Source organism: Schistocerca piceifrons, chromosome 7, assembly GCF_021461385.2.
Source record: "Schistocerca piceifrons isolate TAMUIC-IGC-003096 chromosome 7, iqSchPice1.1, whole genome shotgun sequence".
NCBI classification, from domain to species: Eukaryota; Metazoa; Arthropoda; class Insecta; order Orthoptera; family Acrididae; genus Schistocerca; species Schistocerca piceifrons.
This window is the reverse complement of record NC_060144.1, coordinates 153,068,228-153,084,712: the sequence shown is the minus strand read 5'-3', so window position 1 is coordinate 153,084,712 and position 16,485 is coordinate 153,068,228. Positions and strand designations below refer to the sequence as shown.

At 43.5% G+C, this 16,485-nt stretch overlaps 1 protein-coding gene across 1 annotated transcript in view; it reads right to left on the bottom strand.

The window, feature by feature from the left end:
- Window positions 1–16,302, bottom strand: part of LOC124805276 (bumetanide-sensitive sodium-(potassium)-chloride cotransporter-like) — a 197,160-nt gene extending 180,858 nt beyond the window's left edge. Inside the window, exon 1 of the mRNA XM_047265788.1 lies at window positions 15,942–16,302. Coding sequence (XP_047121744.1) covers window positions 15,942–16,301 — 360 coding nt within the window. The 5' untranslated portion in view covers window position 16,302. The remainder of the gene's footprint in view (window positions 1–15,941) is intronic.
- Window positions 16,303–16,485: the final 183 nt, after the last annotated feature.

Genomic DNA, 16,485 nt, shown 5'->3' with positions numbered 1-16,485 from the left:
CAATAATGGTGAGTATGTCAAACATTGACAGATGTGAAAGAATAAGAAGAATTTTAGGTGGGAAAGACACAGGCAAGGGTAGCCATTGGCTCCTTGGGTTGGGGCAAATGACAGGGAAATTCTATCCTTCAAGTAGCCAATGAAACTAATAGGCTGTATGTCACAGAGGAGTAACTACTACTTTCACAGGTAAAACTTAAAATCAAATCAGCTGCACTGGTGTCATATTCTAGCACCAGAAATAGTGCGTTAACAAGTTTAAGGGTTTGCTGTAAGATGGCCAAACCAGGGCAGTCTAGTAGGACGTGGATCACTGTGAGACAGGCACCACACCACCAGTTGTGTGGATCCTCACATTGGAGTGAGGCAAATGAGGAAAATGTAAAGTGACAGAGGACAGCAGATTCCCTGTGAGATTCACAACGGGAAGACTGTCACATGTTCATGGTCTCCTTTATGGTTTGCAGTTTATTCAGAGAAATAGGTTACACTAGTCTGCATTCCAAGTCTCCAAGAAATGTTGGCATAGGGCTGATCAAAGGTCCAGTTTTGGTGCCCTCATCTCTAAAGCAGGCATCGTGCTAGGCAACTTGGCCAGGCGGTCAGCATGTTCATTGCTTGGGATCCCAACATGACCAGGGGTCTATACAAATATGATTGACCTTCCAGCGTGGTGGAGGTCATACAGGACATCCTGGAAAGTCACAACTAATAGGTCTTGATAATAGTACTGTTTCACAGCCTGAAGACTACTGTCACTGCTGATTAAGAATGACTCGCCAGTACAAGAACAAAGGTGTGTGAGGGCTCAAGCACTAGTCACCAATTCTGCAGTGCACTTGGTGCATCCATTCACCAGGGAGCATAGTTCACTGCATCTTTGATGTGTGTAGGCAAAACCGGTTCCTCAGTAGACTGTAGAGCTGTCTGTGTATGTCCCATCTGAGCCTGGAAATGCATCAAGGACATCCAGAAACAGGCAGTGAAAAACCATTGGGTCTTTCGAGGCTTTTGGTCTAAAGGAGTGGCCAAGGAAGAACAATGGGTGGGGTATACACCATGCGGGCACATGCGATTTCTCCCTGAAAAGAGGTGATAATGGGGAAATATGGAGTTGAGGGAAGAGACTGTAAGTGAACTGTGATCATGATTCCAGGCCTTGGCCTCTGTTGTGGGAGGTAGATCTCTGTTTCAGGAAAAAGGACTTGGTAGTTCAGATGATTGGGGGAGCAGCAAATGTGTATTGCATAGTTATGTAGCAATTGTCAGCGCCTGATCTGTACGGGGGGGGGGGGGGGTCATTTGCAGGGCTGGTCCAAAAGGCACCTGTTTCAAGTCAGACCCAATAATAGTGGATCTAGTTCAGCATCAACAATGTTGAAGGCGATGCTGAACTAGACATCAGGCTCCCATAATCAAGATGCGATAGGATAAGAGCTTTGTAGAGCCACAGAAGTACAGAGTGGTCTGCACCCCAGCTGACGTTATTGAGATAGCAAGGGGCATTAAGGTGTGACCAGCACATTTCCTTAAGATTGGGAAGCCACGTCAACCGGGCATCAAAGGCCAATTCGAAAAAATGGTAATATTTCACCACATTAAGCATTTGGTCATCAAGTTAGGGTTCTGTTTGGAGATGGATGGTACAATGGCGACAGAACTGCACGATATATCTTGGTAGTGGGAAATTGAAAGCCATTTGTTAGAGCCCAGGACTACGCCTTTTGTATGGCATCTTGCAGTTGGTGTTTAGCAACACCCTCCATTGAGGAACGATAGTAGATGCAAAAATCATCAGCATACAGGGAAAGTTACACTGTACACCCCAAAGCTGCAGTTAGATTATTGATAGCCACCAGAGAAAGGGGCACACACAATACAGTGCCCTGTGGTACCCCATTCTCTTGTATAGGTGGAGAACTGTGGGAAGCGCCAACTTCAACCTGGAAAGTAGTAAGGCGAGACAAGAACTCCCACACAAAAGTCAGGAGTTGGCCCGAGAATGGAGGATGATGAGGATGTGATGTTGTAAGTCTCATGCAAGTCGAAGAAGATAGGGATAAGTCAATGCCGGCAAAGGCTGACCAAATGGTAGACTCCAGGCAGAACAGTTTGTCAGCAGTAGAGCAACCTTGGAGAAAACCACCTTGGGATGGAGCAAAGGACCACAAAACTCAAGGTACGAACACAGCCATCAGCTCACCATGCGTTCAAGCAAATTGTAGAGAACATTAGTGAGGCTAATTGGGCAATAGCTGTCCATCTCAAGGGGGAGATTATCCAGTTTCAGTACTGTGATGATCACACTTTCTCACCACTGAGAAAGGGACTCACCCTCACTCTAGGTAAGGTTGGGGAAAAAAAAAGGCAAGGATGTGACATGGGCAATATATTGATAACTGTTTGAGTGTTTGGCCAGGCTTGTGATCTGCTCCCGTAGCCATGTCAGGACAAATGGCTAGGGCACTGAGGGATTCCCACAGAGCACTGACAGAGTCCAAGTGATGGGTGGTAAATGGTAAAGAAGTTGCTCTACCCACAGTTTAAGGACACAAAATGCAGACTGATAAGTCTCAGATGCAGAGGCTCAAGCATAATGAAAAGCAAAATGTTTGTAATCATCATCTAGATCAGTGTCTACCTCAGCTTTCACAGAGATACCATGTACTCCTGTGGGGTACTGGTGCCCATAGACATGTCAAATTTTCACATAAACCTGTGAAGGAGGGGTACATTGTCCAGTGGTAACAACATACTACTCCAGACACACTTTTTGTTGTTCTATGTGGTGGTGGACCTGGGCACAGAGCCAGTTAAAGACAATAAGGTGCTCAATTGATGGACGTTGCTTATGGTGTTTGTGAGCCCATCTGCGATATCTAATGGTTACAGTGATTTTGGGGAATCCATTAAGGTACTGTCTTCTGATGGGACAATCCCAAGGAAGAGGGGATTGTCAAGTGAGCTGCCAACAGAATTGCTGCAGTTGTGTTCTGGACAACAGCATCCACACCTCCATGTGGCAGAGTGCAACGGATGACAGCGGTAGTGAAAGGATGCTGATCAGATTTAGAGAGAGTCCATCTGGGTGGATACCCAGGCGAGTGACACCAAGGGAGAATAAAAAGAAACAAAACATGATCACTCTCTCATGGGTCATCATGGACTCTCCACTGGATGGACGGGAGAATACCTAGGCTGTAAATGGAAATGTCAATGGCCAACTAGCACCCATACACCACACTGGAGTCTGTGGGAACATCAGTATTCACGAGGCAAAGATCGAGTTCTGTGATCAAGCTTCCGGCAGCTTTACCATGACCAGTGGTCATAGTTTTACCCCACATAGAACTGCGGGCATTGAAGTCATCGTACATTAGGAAGGGTGGGGAGAGCTGAGAAAACAGTGCAGACAAAGCATTCTTGAACATTTTGTTGGGAGGGAGACACACATTACAGATGGTAATTTCCAGGTGTCTTCAAATGAACAGCCACAGCCTCTGAAGTCATATTGAGTGGCATGTGTTTGCTGCAGATGGAGTCCTAAAAGTTGTTCATAGTGAGTGCAATTCTAGAATGGCCCAGACAGCTGCAGACAGTAGGGGTCTGCATTGCTGCAAAACATATTTCCTGGAGGGTGCGGGGAGGGGGGGGGGGGGGAGATGAAGCACACAAAATACGTCATAACTCAGCCAAGCGGTGGAAGAAACTACTACAGTTCTACTGGAGGACCACTGTCAGTATCCTGTATGGGCATGAAAGGACCAAGGAGTCAGGTCATGCCTCAGTGTTGCCTGCTCCCACTGGTTGTGAAGATACCCATTCACTACACATTTGTTCTGAATCAGGGTTTGCGTGTATGGGGAAAGGGGGGATGGGAGGAAGGCACCAGGAACACTGCCTCGGATGGACATACATAACATGCTAGGTCTGGCAGCACAGGATCATCAGAATACCTGTCTTTTTGGAGGACTATTTCTTGTCACCTTGACCTTAGACAATTAAGACTTGTGTAAGAGCTTGTGTGCCCCAGATTCTGGGACAGAAGAGGAGTGCAATGTCCTACAACTTGCAACCTGTGACTTTCAGCCACTGGCTGGCATCCAGTTGGATCGAAGCAGTAAGAGCACCTTCAACCATCAGGGGAGTGGATGTAGTTGAGTGGCTCCAAGGGCTAGATGTAGAAGACATGGAGGGCAATGGCACAATCACTAAAGAAGATGACATCATCACAGCAGTAGCATACATTGTCTTAATAAATGCAGGGATGTAGGCAATCACATTTCTTCTTAGTCCTTTGGTATGTGAGGCAGTCAAGCGTCTTATTCCTGGATTTCAAACAACGGAAAATTCAGGATGGAATGTAACAATATTATGAGAAGCAAAGTTGCTACACACCATATAGCGGAGATGATGAGTCGCAGATAGGCACAACAAAAAGACTCTCACAATTATAGCTTTTGGCTGTTAAGGCCTACGTCAAGCGCGCACACACGCCCGCGCGCACACACGCCCGCGCGCACACACGCACAAAAATGCATGCAAATGCAGCTCACACACATGACTGCAGTCTCAGGCAACTGAAACCACACAGAGCAGCAGCACCAGTTAATGATGATTGGGGTAAGGAGGACGCTGGCCCAATACTGAACTTTGCCTAACTCACCAGGAAAGTACTTGGGCTCGAACAAACAGATCTGTATGAACGTTTGGTTACAGGACCATTATGTACCTTTGAATGTGCTGGTGGGTGTCGTTTTTCTGCAAAACTCTGCAGTCATGCTCTAGATACCACTGTAGATGTAATTGTAGATGCCATACACAATGCAGCAATCGTAACTGTAAATGTAAATGCGGAATGTCAATAAAATGCTCTGAGCAGTATGAATGACTACAAAACGCACAGTGAAGAAATGCAAGTTCATCGCATGGCGTATTTGCACATTCTATAATATCAGTGTTGAACGCCATGTCAATGACACTTTTGAAGTTGTTCACTGGTTCACCAATATCGTAGCCAGCATTCTGCCACGCGTAACGAAGCATTGGTCTGTATACTCCCTCAGATAACTGATTGTAAATGACGGAATGCATATTCATGATAAATATTTCTGTCGTGCAATTTCGGCTGCATATTACTGGAGCATAGTTTAATGAAGTCTGTTATTCTCTTGGCATATATTTTAAACTGTCTGAAGAAATATACATCCAGAGGTTGTGCATATTTTGTAGTTTTAGGCACAATGATTTTAAAATCTACATGTTTTCCACCAGATGCTTCCAGTAGTACTCATTCATCCTTATGTCCAGACCAGGAGTCACAAAGCACTAATGACTTTCTCGGCAAATGTGGATTCAAAACTGACAGAAAAAACGTCTTCCGATGTTGTTTCGTCATCTTCCCACTCACACTTGCACCGACGATGACATTTGGAGAGCACTGCATTTCTATTACCCTTGACACGGGGGGGGGGGGGGGGGGTTCAAATTTTCCACTGGATTCTTGGAAGCAAATATAGAGTTTGTCTGACAATCGTCCGTCCATTGATGTAGCAACATCGATTGTGTAACTATGTGTTGCACAGTTAACTGATTGCAACATCGCGACAGTGTTTCTCTCCCCTTTCATGAGCAGTGTTCTGTCACAAGGAAGTTCATAGTTGAACTGACTCTGATCACAGTTCCATACAGAACTAATATCGATGTTTTCTCTCGTGATATGCTCATTGACGTAGGAAACAAACGTTTGAGCTCTTTCAATCAGCTCTTCTTCGTCATCCTTATCTTTTTGTGCTTTGAGTATAGTGATATGGCGTGATGTTATCCTAAACTCCTTTTTCAAATTAGTAATAAATCCTAGTGAAGCTGTAAAGTTCGTACAGCCGAGATTTCTGGCTACGTCCAATGCCCAGTGTTGTAAATGCCAATAATGAACGGTGGAACCGCATTCTCGCGCTTCATCGAATTTCACTATTACGCGCTCCTTGATGGTCTTGAACAGCAGTGTACGATGTCCTTTCAAAACTATATTTCCTTCTGTTTTCTTTGCCACATAATCCAGTATGTTTTTAATATTGCTTTTAGGCTTCAGTTTAGGGTATCTTTTCAGAAGCTTGTCGTATGTGTCGAAACCTCTTACGTAATAATCATCGTACATGTTCCCCAGTGTGTTGTAATCAAACACCATGATTATACTTGCAACTTTAACGTTCTTCTTGGGAGACGGTTGGCATTCACTGTCACTGCTTCCATCGCCTCTTCTCACACTTGCCATAGCACTACCGTTTGCAATGAGTTGTTCGTCATTATCATCCATATCATCATCATTATGTGTTAGTGTTACAACAGCATCTGCTTCTAACTTATGCTCATATTTCTGCACTATAATAGATACCAGAAAACATGCGAATGATTCATCTTCTACACCAATATCATCTTCACGAAGAAGGGTTCTTCGTAACTTCATCTCAACCAATTGCAATACATTAGCAGGATTTATTACCAATCGCCGAGCCACCTGACTCTTCAATGCACAAATAATGTCACAAAACGCAACTCCAGAGGCACACTGCACCATCCCTACTGGTCCCGACTAGCGTACCGGCAGGTCAGTGTGCAATGCGGCATGGCATACGCAGAGGCCTCTAACGGACGACTGCAGAGTTTTGCAGATGCGGGAGTATCACTAGTGCAATAAGAGACCTTTACATTATTTCTCACATGATTTTGGTGTATTTGTGTTTGTTCGAGCCCAAGTACTTTCCTGGTCAGTTTACTCCTCCATCCAACCACGATCCACCCCCACTGCCCCCAAACCACCCCCTGTTAACTTTCCAGAATTTCTTGGCCTAGAACCTTGTCTCACCATCTTTTCCCAACTCCCTCAACATGCAAACTAATGTTACATATACAGAAAGAACCGCAGTCCACCATCTAAAAGCTGATCCTGGCCTTATAACCCTACCTACGGACAAAGCCTCCACCACTGCTGTTTTGAACCGCAATGATTACCTGGCAGAAGGACTTCACCAGCTGTCAGATACTTCCACCAACAAACCTTGTGCAGTAACCCCATTCCAGCAATCCAGCAGCATCTCCAGTCACTACTCAATTCCTTAGGCCCATTCCAGAACCTCTCCCTGGAGTCCATCTCTCTGCTCACCCCTACCACTCCCCACACTTCTACCTTCTATGTGCTTCCTGAAGTCCATAAACCTAATCACCCAGGATGTCCCATTGTGACTGGATACTGTGCCCCCACTGAGAGAATCTCTGATCTCATAGACCAGCAGCTTCAACATATTACCTGGAACCTAACCACCTATATAAAAGATAAGAACCATTTCCTCCACCAACTGTCCACAGTTCCTGTCCCTTTACTACACGATGCCCCATTAGTCACTACTGATGCCATTTCCCTGTACACTAATATCCCTAATGCCCATGGCCTTACCGCTATTGAACACTACCTTTCCCAACACCTAACGGATTCCAAACCAATAACCTCCTTCCTAGTCGTATGACCAACTATATCCTCACCCACAATTACTTCTCCTTTGAAGGCATTACCTACAAACAAATCCGGAGTGCGGCTATGGACACCTGTATGGCACCATCCTATGCCAACCCATTCATGGGCCATCTAGAGGAATCCTTCCTGAACACCCAGAATCCTAAACCCCTCACCTGGTTCAGATTCAGTGATGACATCTTTGCTATCTGGACTGAAGGTGAGGACATCCTATCCACATTCGTCCAGAACCTAAACAACTTCTCCCCATTTGTTTCACCTGGTCTTGCTCAACCTAACAAGCCACCTTCGTAGATGTTGACCTCCACCTCAAAGATGGCTACATCAGTACCTCTGTTCGTAACAGAACTACTAACCACCAGTGATACCTCTATTTCGACAGCTGCCACCTGTTCCATACCAAGAAGTCCCTCCCATACGTCCTAGCCACCCATGGTCATCACATCTGCAGTTATGAGCAGTCCATCTCGAAATATACTGAGGGTCTCACTGAAGCCTTCAGTGACCATAATTTTCCTTCCAACCTTGTACAAAAACAAACCTCCCGTGCCTTATCTTTTGAGTCTCCCATCACCTCCCCGAGTCCCACTGTCCAGCCACAGAGGAGTATTCCCCTCAGTAACACCCAGGAATGGAGTAACTGAATTACATTCTCCAGCAGGGTTTCGATTACCTCTCGCCATGCCCTGAAATAAGAAATGTCCTGCCCACTATCCTTCCCACCCCTCCTACAGTTGTGTTCTGCACCAAGCCTACACAATATACTCTTCCATCCTTACATAACTCCAGCTTCCAATCCCTTACCTCATGGTGCATACCCCTGCAATAGACCTAGGTGCAACATCTGTCCCATACATCCTCCCACCACCACCTACCCCAGTCCAGTCACTAACATCACCTATCCCATCAAAGGCAGGCTTCTTGTGAAACCAGTCATGTGGTCTACAAGCTAAGCTGCAACCACTGCGCTACATTCTACGTAACCATGACAACCAACAAGCTGTCTGTCTGCACGAATGGCCACCGACAAACTATGGCCCAGTAACAAGACCACCCTGTTGCTGAACATGCTGCCAAACATGATCTCCTTAATTTCAGTGGCTGCTTCACAGTCTGTGCCATATGGATCCTTCCCACCAACACCAGCTTTTCTGAATTGCACAGGTGGGAACTTTCCCTGCAATACATCCTATGTTCCCGTAACCCTCCTGGCCTCAACCTTCGTTAGTCACTTCCTCACCCATCCTGCCCCTTCTCTGTTCCCATTTCAGCACTATACAGCTCTCATTCCACCACCAGTCTCTTTATTTCTCTCCTTTACCACTACTTCCCCCTCCCCCTGCTGTCTGTGTAACCTGCAGCACTTTGCTGTCTGCCACCTCCACCATACTATACCTCCCTCTCCTCACTCCAACCTCCTCCTCACCCCCACCATCATGCATTGGTGCTGCTGCTCACAGTGTGGTTTCAGTTGTCTGAGACTACAGTTGTGCAGTTTGGTGTGTGTGTGTGTGTGTGTGTGTGTGTGTGTGTGTGTGTGTGTGTGTGTGTGTTGAAGGCATTTAATGGCCAAAAGCTATAATTGTGAGAGTCTTTTTGTTGTGCCTATCTGCAACTCAGCATCTCCACTATGTGGTGTGTAGCATCTTTCCTTCTCATAATATAATTCCTGGATTTTCTTTTCTGGTTTGAAACTGGTGCAGTCTAGTGAACAGGGGGAATGGTGCTCCCCATAGCTGACACAGATTGGGGGAGGGGCAACTGACAGCCACAATCTCTACAGATGGCCTTGGCACTACAGTGCCAAGAAAGCATCCAAATTGCATGCATTTGTAGTACTGCTTCGGAGGAGGAATACACATGTCAACATCAAAGTGCCACACTATCATTTGATCTTCTCAGGCAAAGAGTCACTTTCAAAGGGGAAGATGAGGGCTCCACTATCCAATCTGTTGTCTTTTGGCTCCCCATGGACACAACAGACAATATAACATCTCATTGTTCCAAATCAACATGCAACTTGCCATCAGTCTCAGTGGAAATTGATACCCTATACCATATTTAGACTTTTAGGGGGATACAGTAGAAGGACTGTCGTCCAGTTTCTTGCAAGTGAGTAGCACCCGTGACTGAGCAGGGGAGGCCATTTTAAGCAGAACAGAGCCACTTTTCATTTCTGATATCATTGCCACTTTGCCTGTCCTATAAGTGTTCGATGAAGAACAGTGGCTTTGTATTGATAAAGGAAACCCCATCTATCTTAGAACAAACCAAGTATTTGGGGCAGTCTTACTCACCTTGTATCTGAGACCAGTGTTCCTCCCATGGTGTAGCTAGGGAAGTAGTCATTGAACAACCAACAGCTGAATGCCCAGTTGACTGTTTCGTCATTCCATCAGTTTTTTCAGTCAAATGAAACAACAGAACGAAACTAGTCTGTGGCCATGTCACTCACCAGGTTTGAGTAGTTTTCCTTAACTTAAGACAACTGACTGACAAGTATATGTTGGTTACATCAGTTGACTGAATGTTTTCACTGATTCTCTGGGTTTGAATGATTTCTCTTACATACTTTTGCACACTTTTCTGGGCTAAGGGGGGATGGAGAACACAATGGTTGTTGGGGCATTGCCACCGTAACCACCTCCTGCTGCTGCCACCAGGGCTGGGGTCAGGGCCACAGCCGGTGCAAGGTGGTGGAGTGGTGGCCGGTGGAAGTGCAGTATTGTTGGCACCTGCCTAGTGGCGACAGGCTACCTCCTCACACTGCCTGGCACCATGGCTGTGGTAGCAGCAGGACACTGATGTGGAATGTGTGGGACACTCAGGGGCTACATTAAAATGGTTTTTAATTACTGGACATCACCATACCTTTTCAGTAAAATGGAATGCAAACAGTCACAAAAATTTGGCATGCATCATTTTTCTTCATGTGCACCCAGGAAAACTTTTGTGCTTGCTGAGCTTTGTACAGCCAATGAAACTTTATTAATTGCTTGTTGCTGATTACATCTTGACGAACTTAATGCCCAGCAGTCTTTTTATCAGTTTTAAATGGTGAAAAGAAGAATTAGCCTTTCAGTACATAATTAAATGAATATTTATAACACTTATTTTAACTTTGGTGCACCCACTGAGATGTCTTCATGTACACTTAGTGTGGAGCTTCCTTCTGGGGGTGTGTACGCCACAGTTTGTCCTGCATATCACAGCTTTACTTCATCTACTGAAAGTGCTACAGGCTGGTTTCATTTCAACTCAGTTAACTAAACCTCTAAACAGTGGTTTCAGTTGAATGAACGAATGAATACATGCCTCAATCAACAGAAAAACTAAGGAGTGATTTCATTCGAAAAGGAAGAATGAATAACTCAATCAATGCACAAAACACATTTGATTCCGTCAACTTTTTCTTCATTTGGCTGCCCCCAGAGACAACTTTCATGCAAAAAAATGAATGAATAATAATCCAACCAATACCTAAAAATACAATTGACTGATTCAATTGTTTCCATTCATTTGCTCCCTTAGACTGGTTTATTAAAAAGAATGAATAAGTAATTCAACTGATACATAAAGTTACAACTCAATGTGAGTTGATTGTTTTCCAACAACTGAGTGAATCTATTTTTGTCATTTGGTTTTCTCCATCACTATAGGGAAGGAAACATTTTGGAGTCATACCTCTCTGCATTGTAATATATCTTGGTTCCAGAAGAGAGTGCTAGGGTCATGCAGCAACCAGCAGAAAAAAAAGTTTAATTCTCTTCATCTGTTAATTTCTGCCATGGTACCACCCACTCCCAATGGAGTTTACCCCACAGGTGCCGTCCAGCTACAGCAGCAGTTAAGTTACAATTACAGTGCCGGTAATACATTGCCTGGAGCCACAAACCCCAGCCATTATGGGCACATATTCCTTGTGTGGGGATTTTCCCAGATGAGGTGCAAACAGTGGAGCCCCTGCACTGTCAGGGGCTACCACCATCCCAGTAGTTGATGGCCCCTCCTCCCTCCCTCCCCCTCCCCTCCCTCCCGAACGGCTAGTACTGGGTATTGGGCGTAGGATCGTTGCAAGAAAGAAGGGTATGAAGAAAGAATGGCACAAAGGTAGAATACATGTTGTGCTGGGCAACCTCTCCTATCTATCCACATTTCTGTAATATTTTGAAAAGCAGCAGCAAGTCAGACGCAACAAGGAGACCAGGTAATTGATGATAAAAAGTTGTAGAAGGCTGGGAGGTAAGAAAATGAGCATTCAAAACACAAACCAAATCCAAGCACAGCCAGAACCAAGATAATCGTCCAATGGAAAGGTAGAGAGAATGAAAGAATAGTAGACAGAGAGACTTGCAGCACACAAATGGAACTAGCACTGAAAGATCTATTCAGCCGTGGTGACCAAGCAGGAAATCAAGAAAGAGATGCAAGCCCCGTGGAGGGATACAGTTTTGATCACCTTGGACTTTTGATGCTTCACATCAGTTGTCATACACTGCAGCCTATGTATTCTATTTTTACATTGCAAGATGGCAATACACATTTTTGTCTGAGGAGTACCCTGTCCACATCCTACTGAGGTTCTGTGGATAGTAGTGCATCTTATTTCTGTATTTTACTTTCCTTATGAGGATCAATTGCCAATAATGAGGTTAAAAAACTACCATCGAGTATCACTAGACTCTCTTAGTAATAGTAAATTTCTTGCCTCAGGTCACTGTTAGCTGCAGAGGTAGTGAAATCCGTAAAGTTATCATCAGCATAGGCAACGATGTGTATGTTTTAAACTATCTGCCATGCTTGTTCTGATCGGTAAATGTCAGAAAAGTCAATTCATGTCATGGCCGTTTACACTTTTTCTGTTAAAACTGACTGTTAGATACAAAGCAAAACATCACATATTCATCATTATCGTTTTTCAAACGATTTTCCCCTAAAAATAGCCAGATCATATATAGCCTATATAATACAGAGTGTATTGTGTATTCAAAAACAGTTTATTTTCTCAATTATTTTTTTAATTATTTAATATAATGAAACCGTCTCCGTGGCCGAGGACGCGCACAGAATGGAAATATGTATGTGACGCTACTGCCACCCGAGTACAAATATCTACTACCCGTAACTTCCCATTGACACCGAAGCTGATAAACTCTGATACGGCGTAATTCGTTTATTTCTTGACACCAGTTCACTTGCCACAGATTAACGACTGCCGCTTAGCGACTGCAGCTCTAAATAATTTTCTGCTTTTCATTAGTACCTGACACATTCTTCTAACTGATGTAAACAGTAGAAATTTTTTGAAACGTTTCTAATGTCTGCCGCATATAAAGCAGCAGCACTGCAAAATGACAAATATGCCGCCTAAGATGCGTAGCTAACTGAAGTAATATTTTAACGCATAGAAATTATATTTTGTTGCCGATTAGTGTTCCATAAAAGACGTATATGAAACATTCCTGCTTTTAACCCGCCCGCCATAGGATCTATCGGCAGCGAGGCGCACAGCACATGCCGAACAAGTATCGACTTCCGGGCGCGTTTGCACAGGCATCGAAAACTTACACCATCGCCCTCTAGGGCTAGTGTTTACATACGTACGATCGGGTTGTCTGATGGCCCTGTATTCAAGACGGTTTCAACTAAAATAAAGTATTTCGATCTAAATGTGTTTGTACAGATTTCAAGTCGCAGAAATGTTAAGAAAGAACATAGTCCTAGAGATACTGGGCACGCAAGCGGATGTCCGAAATCATTTGGGGGCGTTAAACACGCTAATGAAAGTGACGTAGAAGTGTCGTTCATTAGTAAATAACAAGTGAAACTCCTTTTAATTAAGATGACACGGCGCCTTAAGTTACAAGTGAAACTGAGACAACTAGCAACTGGAGACCTCTTATCACTGGCATATTCTTACTGTATTTCTAAAATCACAATTCCGGAATTTTTAAACTGCATGATTGCTATTGACAATACCCTGACCTTACGTCGGGAAAGTAAGGTTTGTATCTCAGGAATTGTGTGTTTATTTTTTGAGTTAGTTAAGGTTTTGTAAGTCACAGGTGCTGTAAATTGTTCTCTTTCGTTAATTTTGATAGCCGTATTTGTTTTGCTATATTGAAGTAATCATTCAGTGATTGTGTCGATAAAAACACTTTGCATTTACATGGGATTTTAAGTAATTCAAGAGTAGCTATAACTCTCCAGAGGCACTAATTTTCTATTTCCCCTTCATTCTACTATTTACACATAATTATAGAAACAAAAATTATCACGGTGCTGAAATTAAAATACTTTTGTAAATATTGACTTTTTTTCAGTGTTATGAATCTGAACCAGTCCGTACTCTCCGTTAAAATGCGAAACTTCAAATGGTGCTGTGCTATCTTATTACAAATAAATTGTTAAGGAATTTCTGAGACATACACACAAAAGAGGTTTTTGTCTGGCCATGTAGCGAAACAGCTGTCATCCCATGGCTCCGTCCCGAATTTGTCAACTACTTTCTCCGGGTTGTAAGGCAAGGCGAGTACTGGAATTGGAAAGCCTCTCCCTAATATTCGAAAGTGGTCCTCACTGCCGTACTACCAACTAGCATGATATTTAGTTGAAAAACAACGGGTCAGAACACATTTTACCATCTTCAGAAGTCATAGTGACAAGTAGGAAAGATATTTAAAACTGTGTACCAGTCTGGGACTCGAATCTACACCCTTGCCATTTCCAGAACCATCACTTTTACTCTGTCAGTAAGTTTAACAGCAGCATACTGATGAATGGATATACGCAAATCCGACAACGCATTCACGTTCACAGAAAACATTTAATATATGCTAACAGTTTTTAATGTACCGAAGCTTTTCGTATGGACTCACTCCAAACATTTTTACTGCAAAACTGTTACAAGGATTTTATATTCTTTGTAATCATTCTGATTTATCTAATTATCCCCGACCGGGAAAATGTATCCCTTTTCCACTGTTAATGTGCCTTTCATTTCCCATACTGACACTCAAAGACGTCCACAAGATGAATCTGATTTGACGCCTTCACTGGTGGAAATTGTCAGCACGTCTAGAAACAGGAAGGTGACGATGTAATGCATTAGGTTCAGTTTCGAATATAACACAGCTATCACATGTTTTCAACCTCGAAATAAATTTTTGTTTTTACCTATATGCAGACATGACGTTCAAAGGAGGAAATCTTACAGTCTATGAAAACAACCGGGGCTCGAGTGTGATATTTTCCTTGTCTTTAGATGTTTTAAGCGCCACAAATAGCACTTTTCAGCTATGCAGTGAATTTTATGAGTGTGATGACACAAAAAATAAATAAAATTATAATGCAGAGCACTTATGGAGTTGGAAGGATAGGACATTTTGTCTCCTGTGACCGATGTGGTACAATTATCATTCAGACAATTTGTGATGACTATGGACCGCGCTGCAACTAAAATTTCTAGAAGACTGCTTCACCTGTCCTTGACCGAGGCCACTATTTACAACTAGCTTCTCCGCCGGAACGGCGCAATATAGTTTCACAACGAAACTGCGCAGTAATGATAGTAAAAGGGATATTTTTATCCATTCTATGGGAGGCAATGTGGCAGATGTAATTCATTGAAATGAACCAGTTCAGCGGGCCTTGATGTTGCTGGGAAACTCATGTTCGCAGGATCGCTCCTGATAGATATTAAAGATTAACTACACTTTTGTAGCTATTTTCCAAATTGTTGGGTAACTCATTGCCAAGATCGTAACTGTTTACGATTCATTAATCCCTGAGCTATAAGAACTTTTCCTTTGCCTGGCGAAGTATAGGAAATCGAAATTTATCTTCTTAGCCTCCACGTCAACTTTGAATGTGGTAGTGTACCCCGTGCTTGTAGTGACACTGATCTGTGGTGTAGCCCGAGGTCTATGTTAGAAGGTGGTAATCATCTTGTAAACAGGCAAAGCCAACGAATGTGAATGCAAAATAAGGATTAGGCTGATGGATTTCACTGTAACGTCATCTAAACTCTATGTTTACGCCATATTCAACGTACTTTTTCACTATGAAAGCTAATATTTTAAGGTAAATTTCCATAGAGTATTTTGATACACGTCTAAAAGTACTAAAAATATAAGGCGGTCCGCTACTTAACTATTACCCAATTGGTTGGTCAATGGGAATCCATAGTACGTGCAGTGGGAGCGTGGAGAGATGCAAAGAAACAGTTAAAACTCTATCATTGTGAGAGAAACCCTGGACGCGTAAATAAAAGCGGCGGTTTTAGCGCCGCCAAACGATATATTACAGCAAAAAAGCAGCTCGTTCAGTAGACAATTAGTAAAACATGGCCACATCAATAAAACTAAGGGCTTACGAAAAAACCTTAAATAACCGAAACAAGTATTCCTACCTTGCCCTCTCCCTGAACAGTAGCATTGTGCAACTCGTCAAGAGTCGGTCTGGAGGCTGCGTGTATTGACATCACATTTCGATAATTTTCGAGTCTTGGAAGAACTTCTCTTGTAAAATGACGAAAACTTTTTCCGGGGTTCGAATCATTTCCAGATACATCAGAAGAAGGCGACGAACTATTATCTGGAGAAACGGACAGGTTAGTGTCTGTCGTAAGAGAAACTGAACCATTTTCACGTAGCGAGTCTGTTCCACGATAACGGTTACCTCTAACATAATGCGCTAATGTAACGCTATCAACAGGATTCACTTGAAATCGTGTTCGTTTTTCGGCGTTTCCTGTTTCAATGTCCAACATTTTTCGCTTTCCTTTATTCTCAAGTTCCTTCGATGACATCCTGATAGACTCAGCTGTATCACCCACGCGAACAATACAACAAATAGAAGCCCCATACAAACTGTCAGTCACTATTTAAGCGCAGGTCGCAGCTTCTGTTTCGCGCCAAATGGGCAAAACCCTACCGCTAAACAACTTTTGCCTG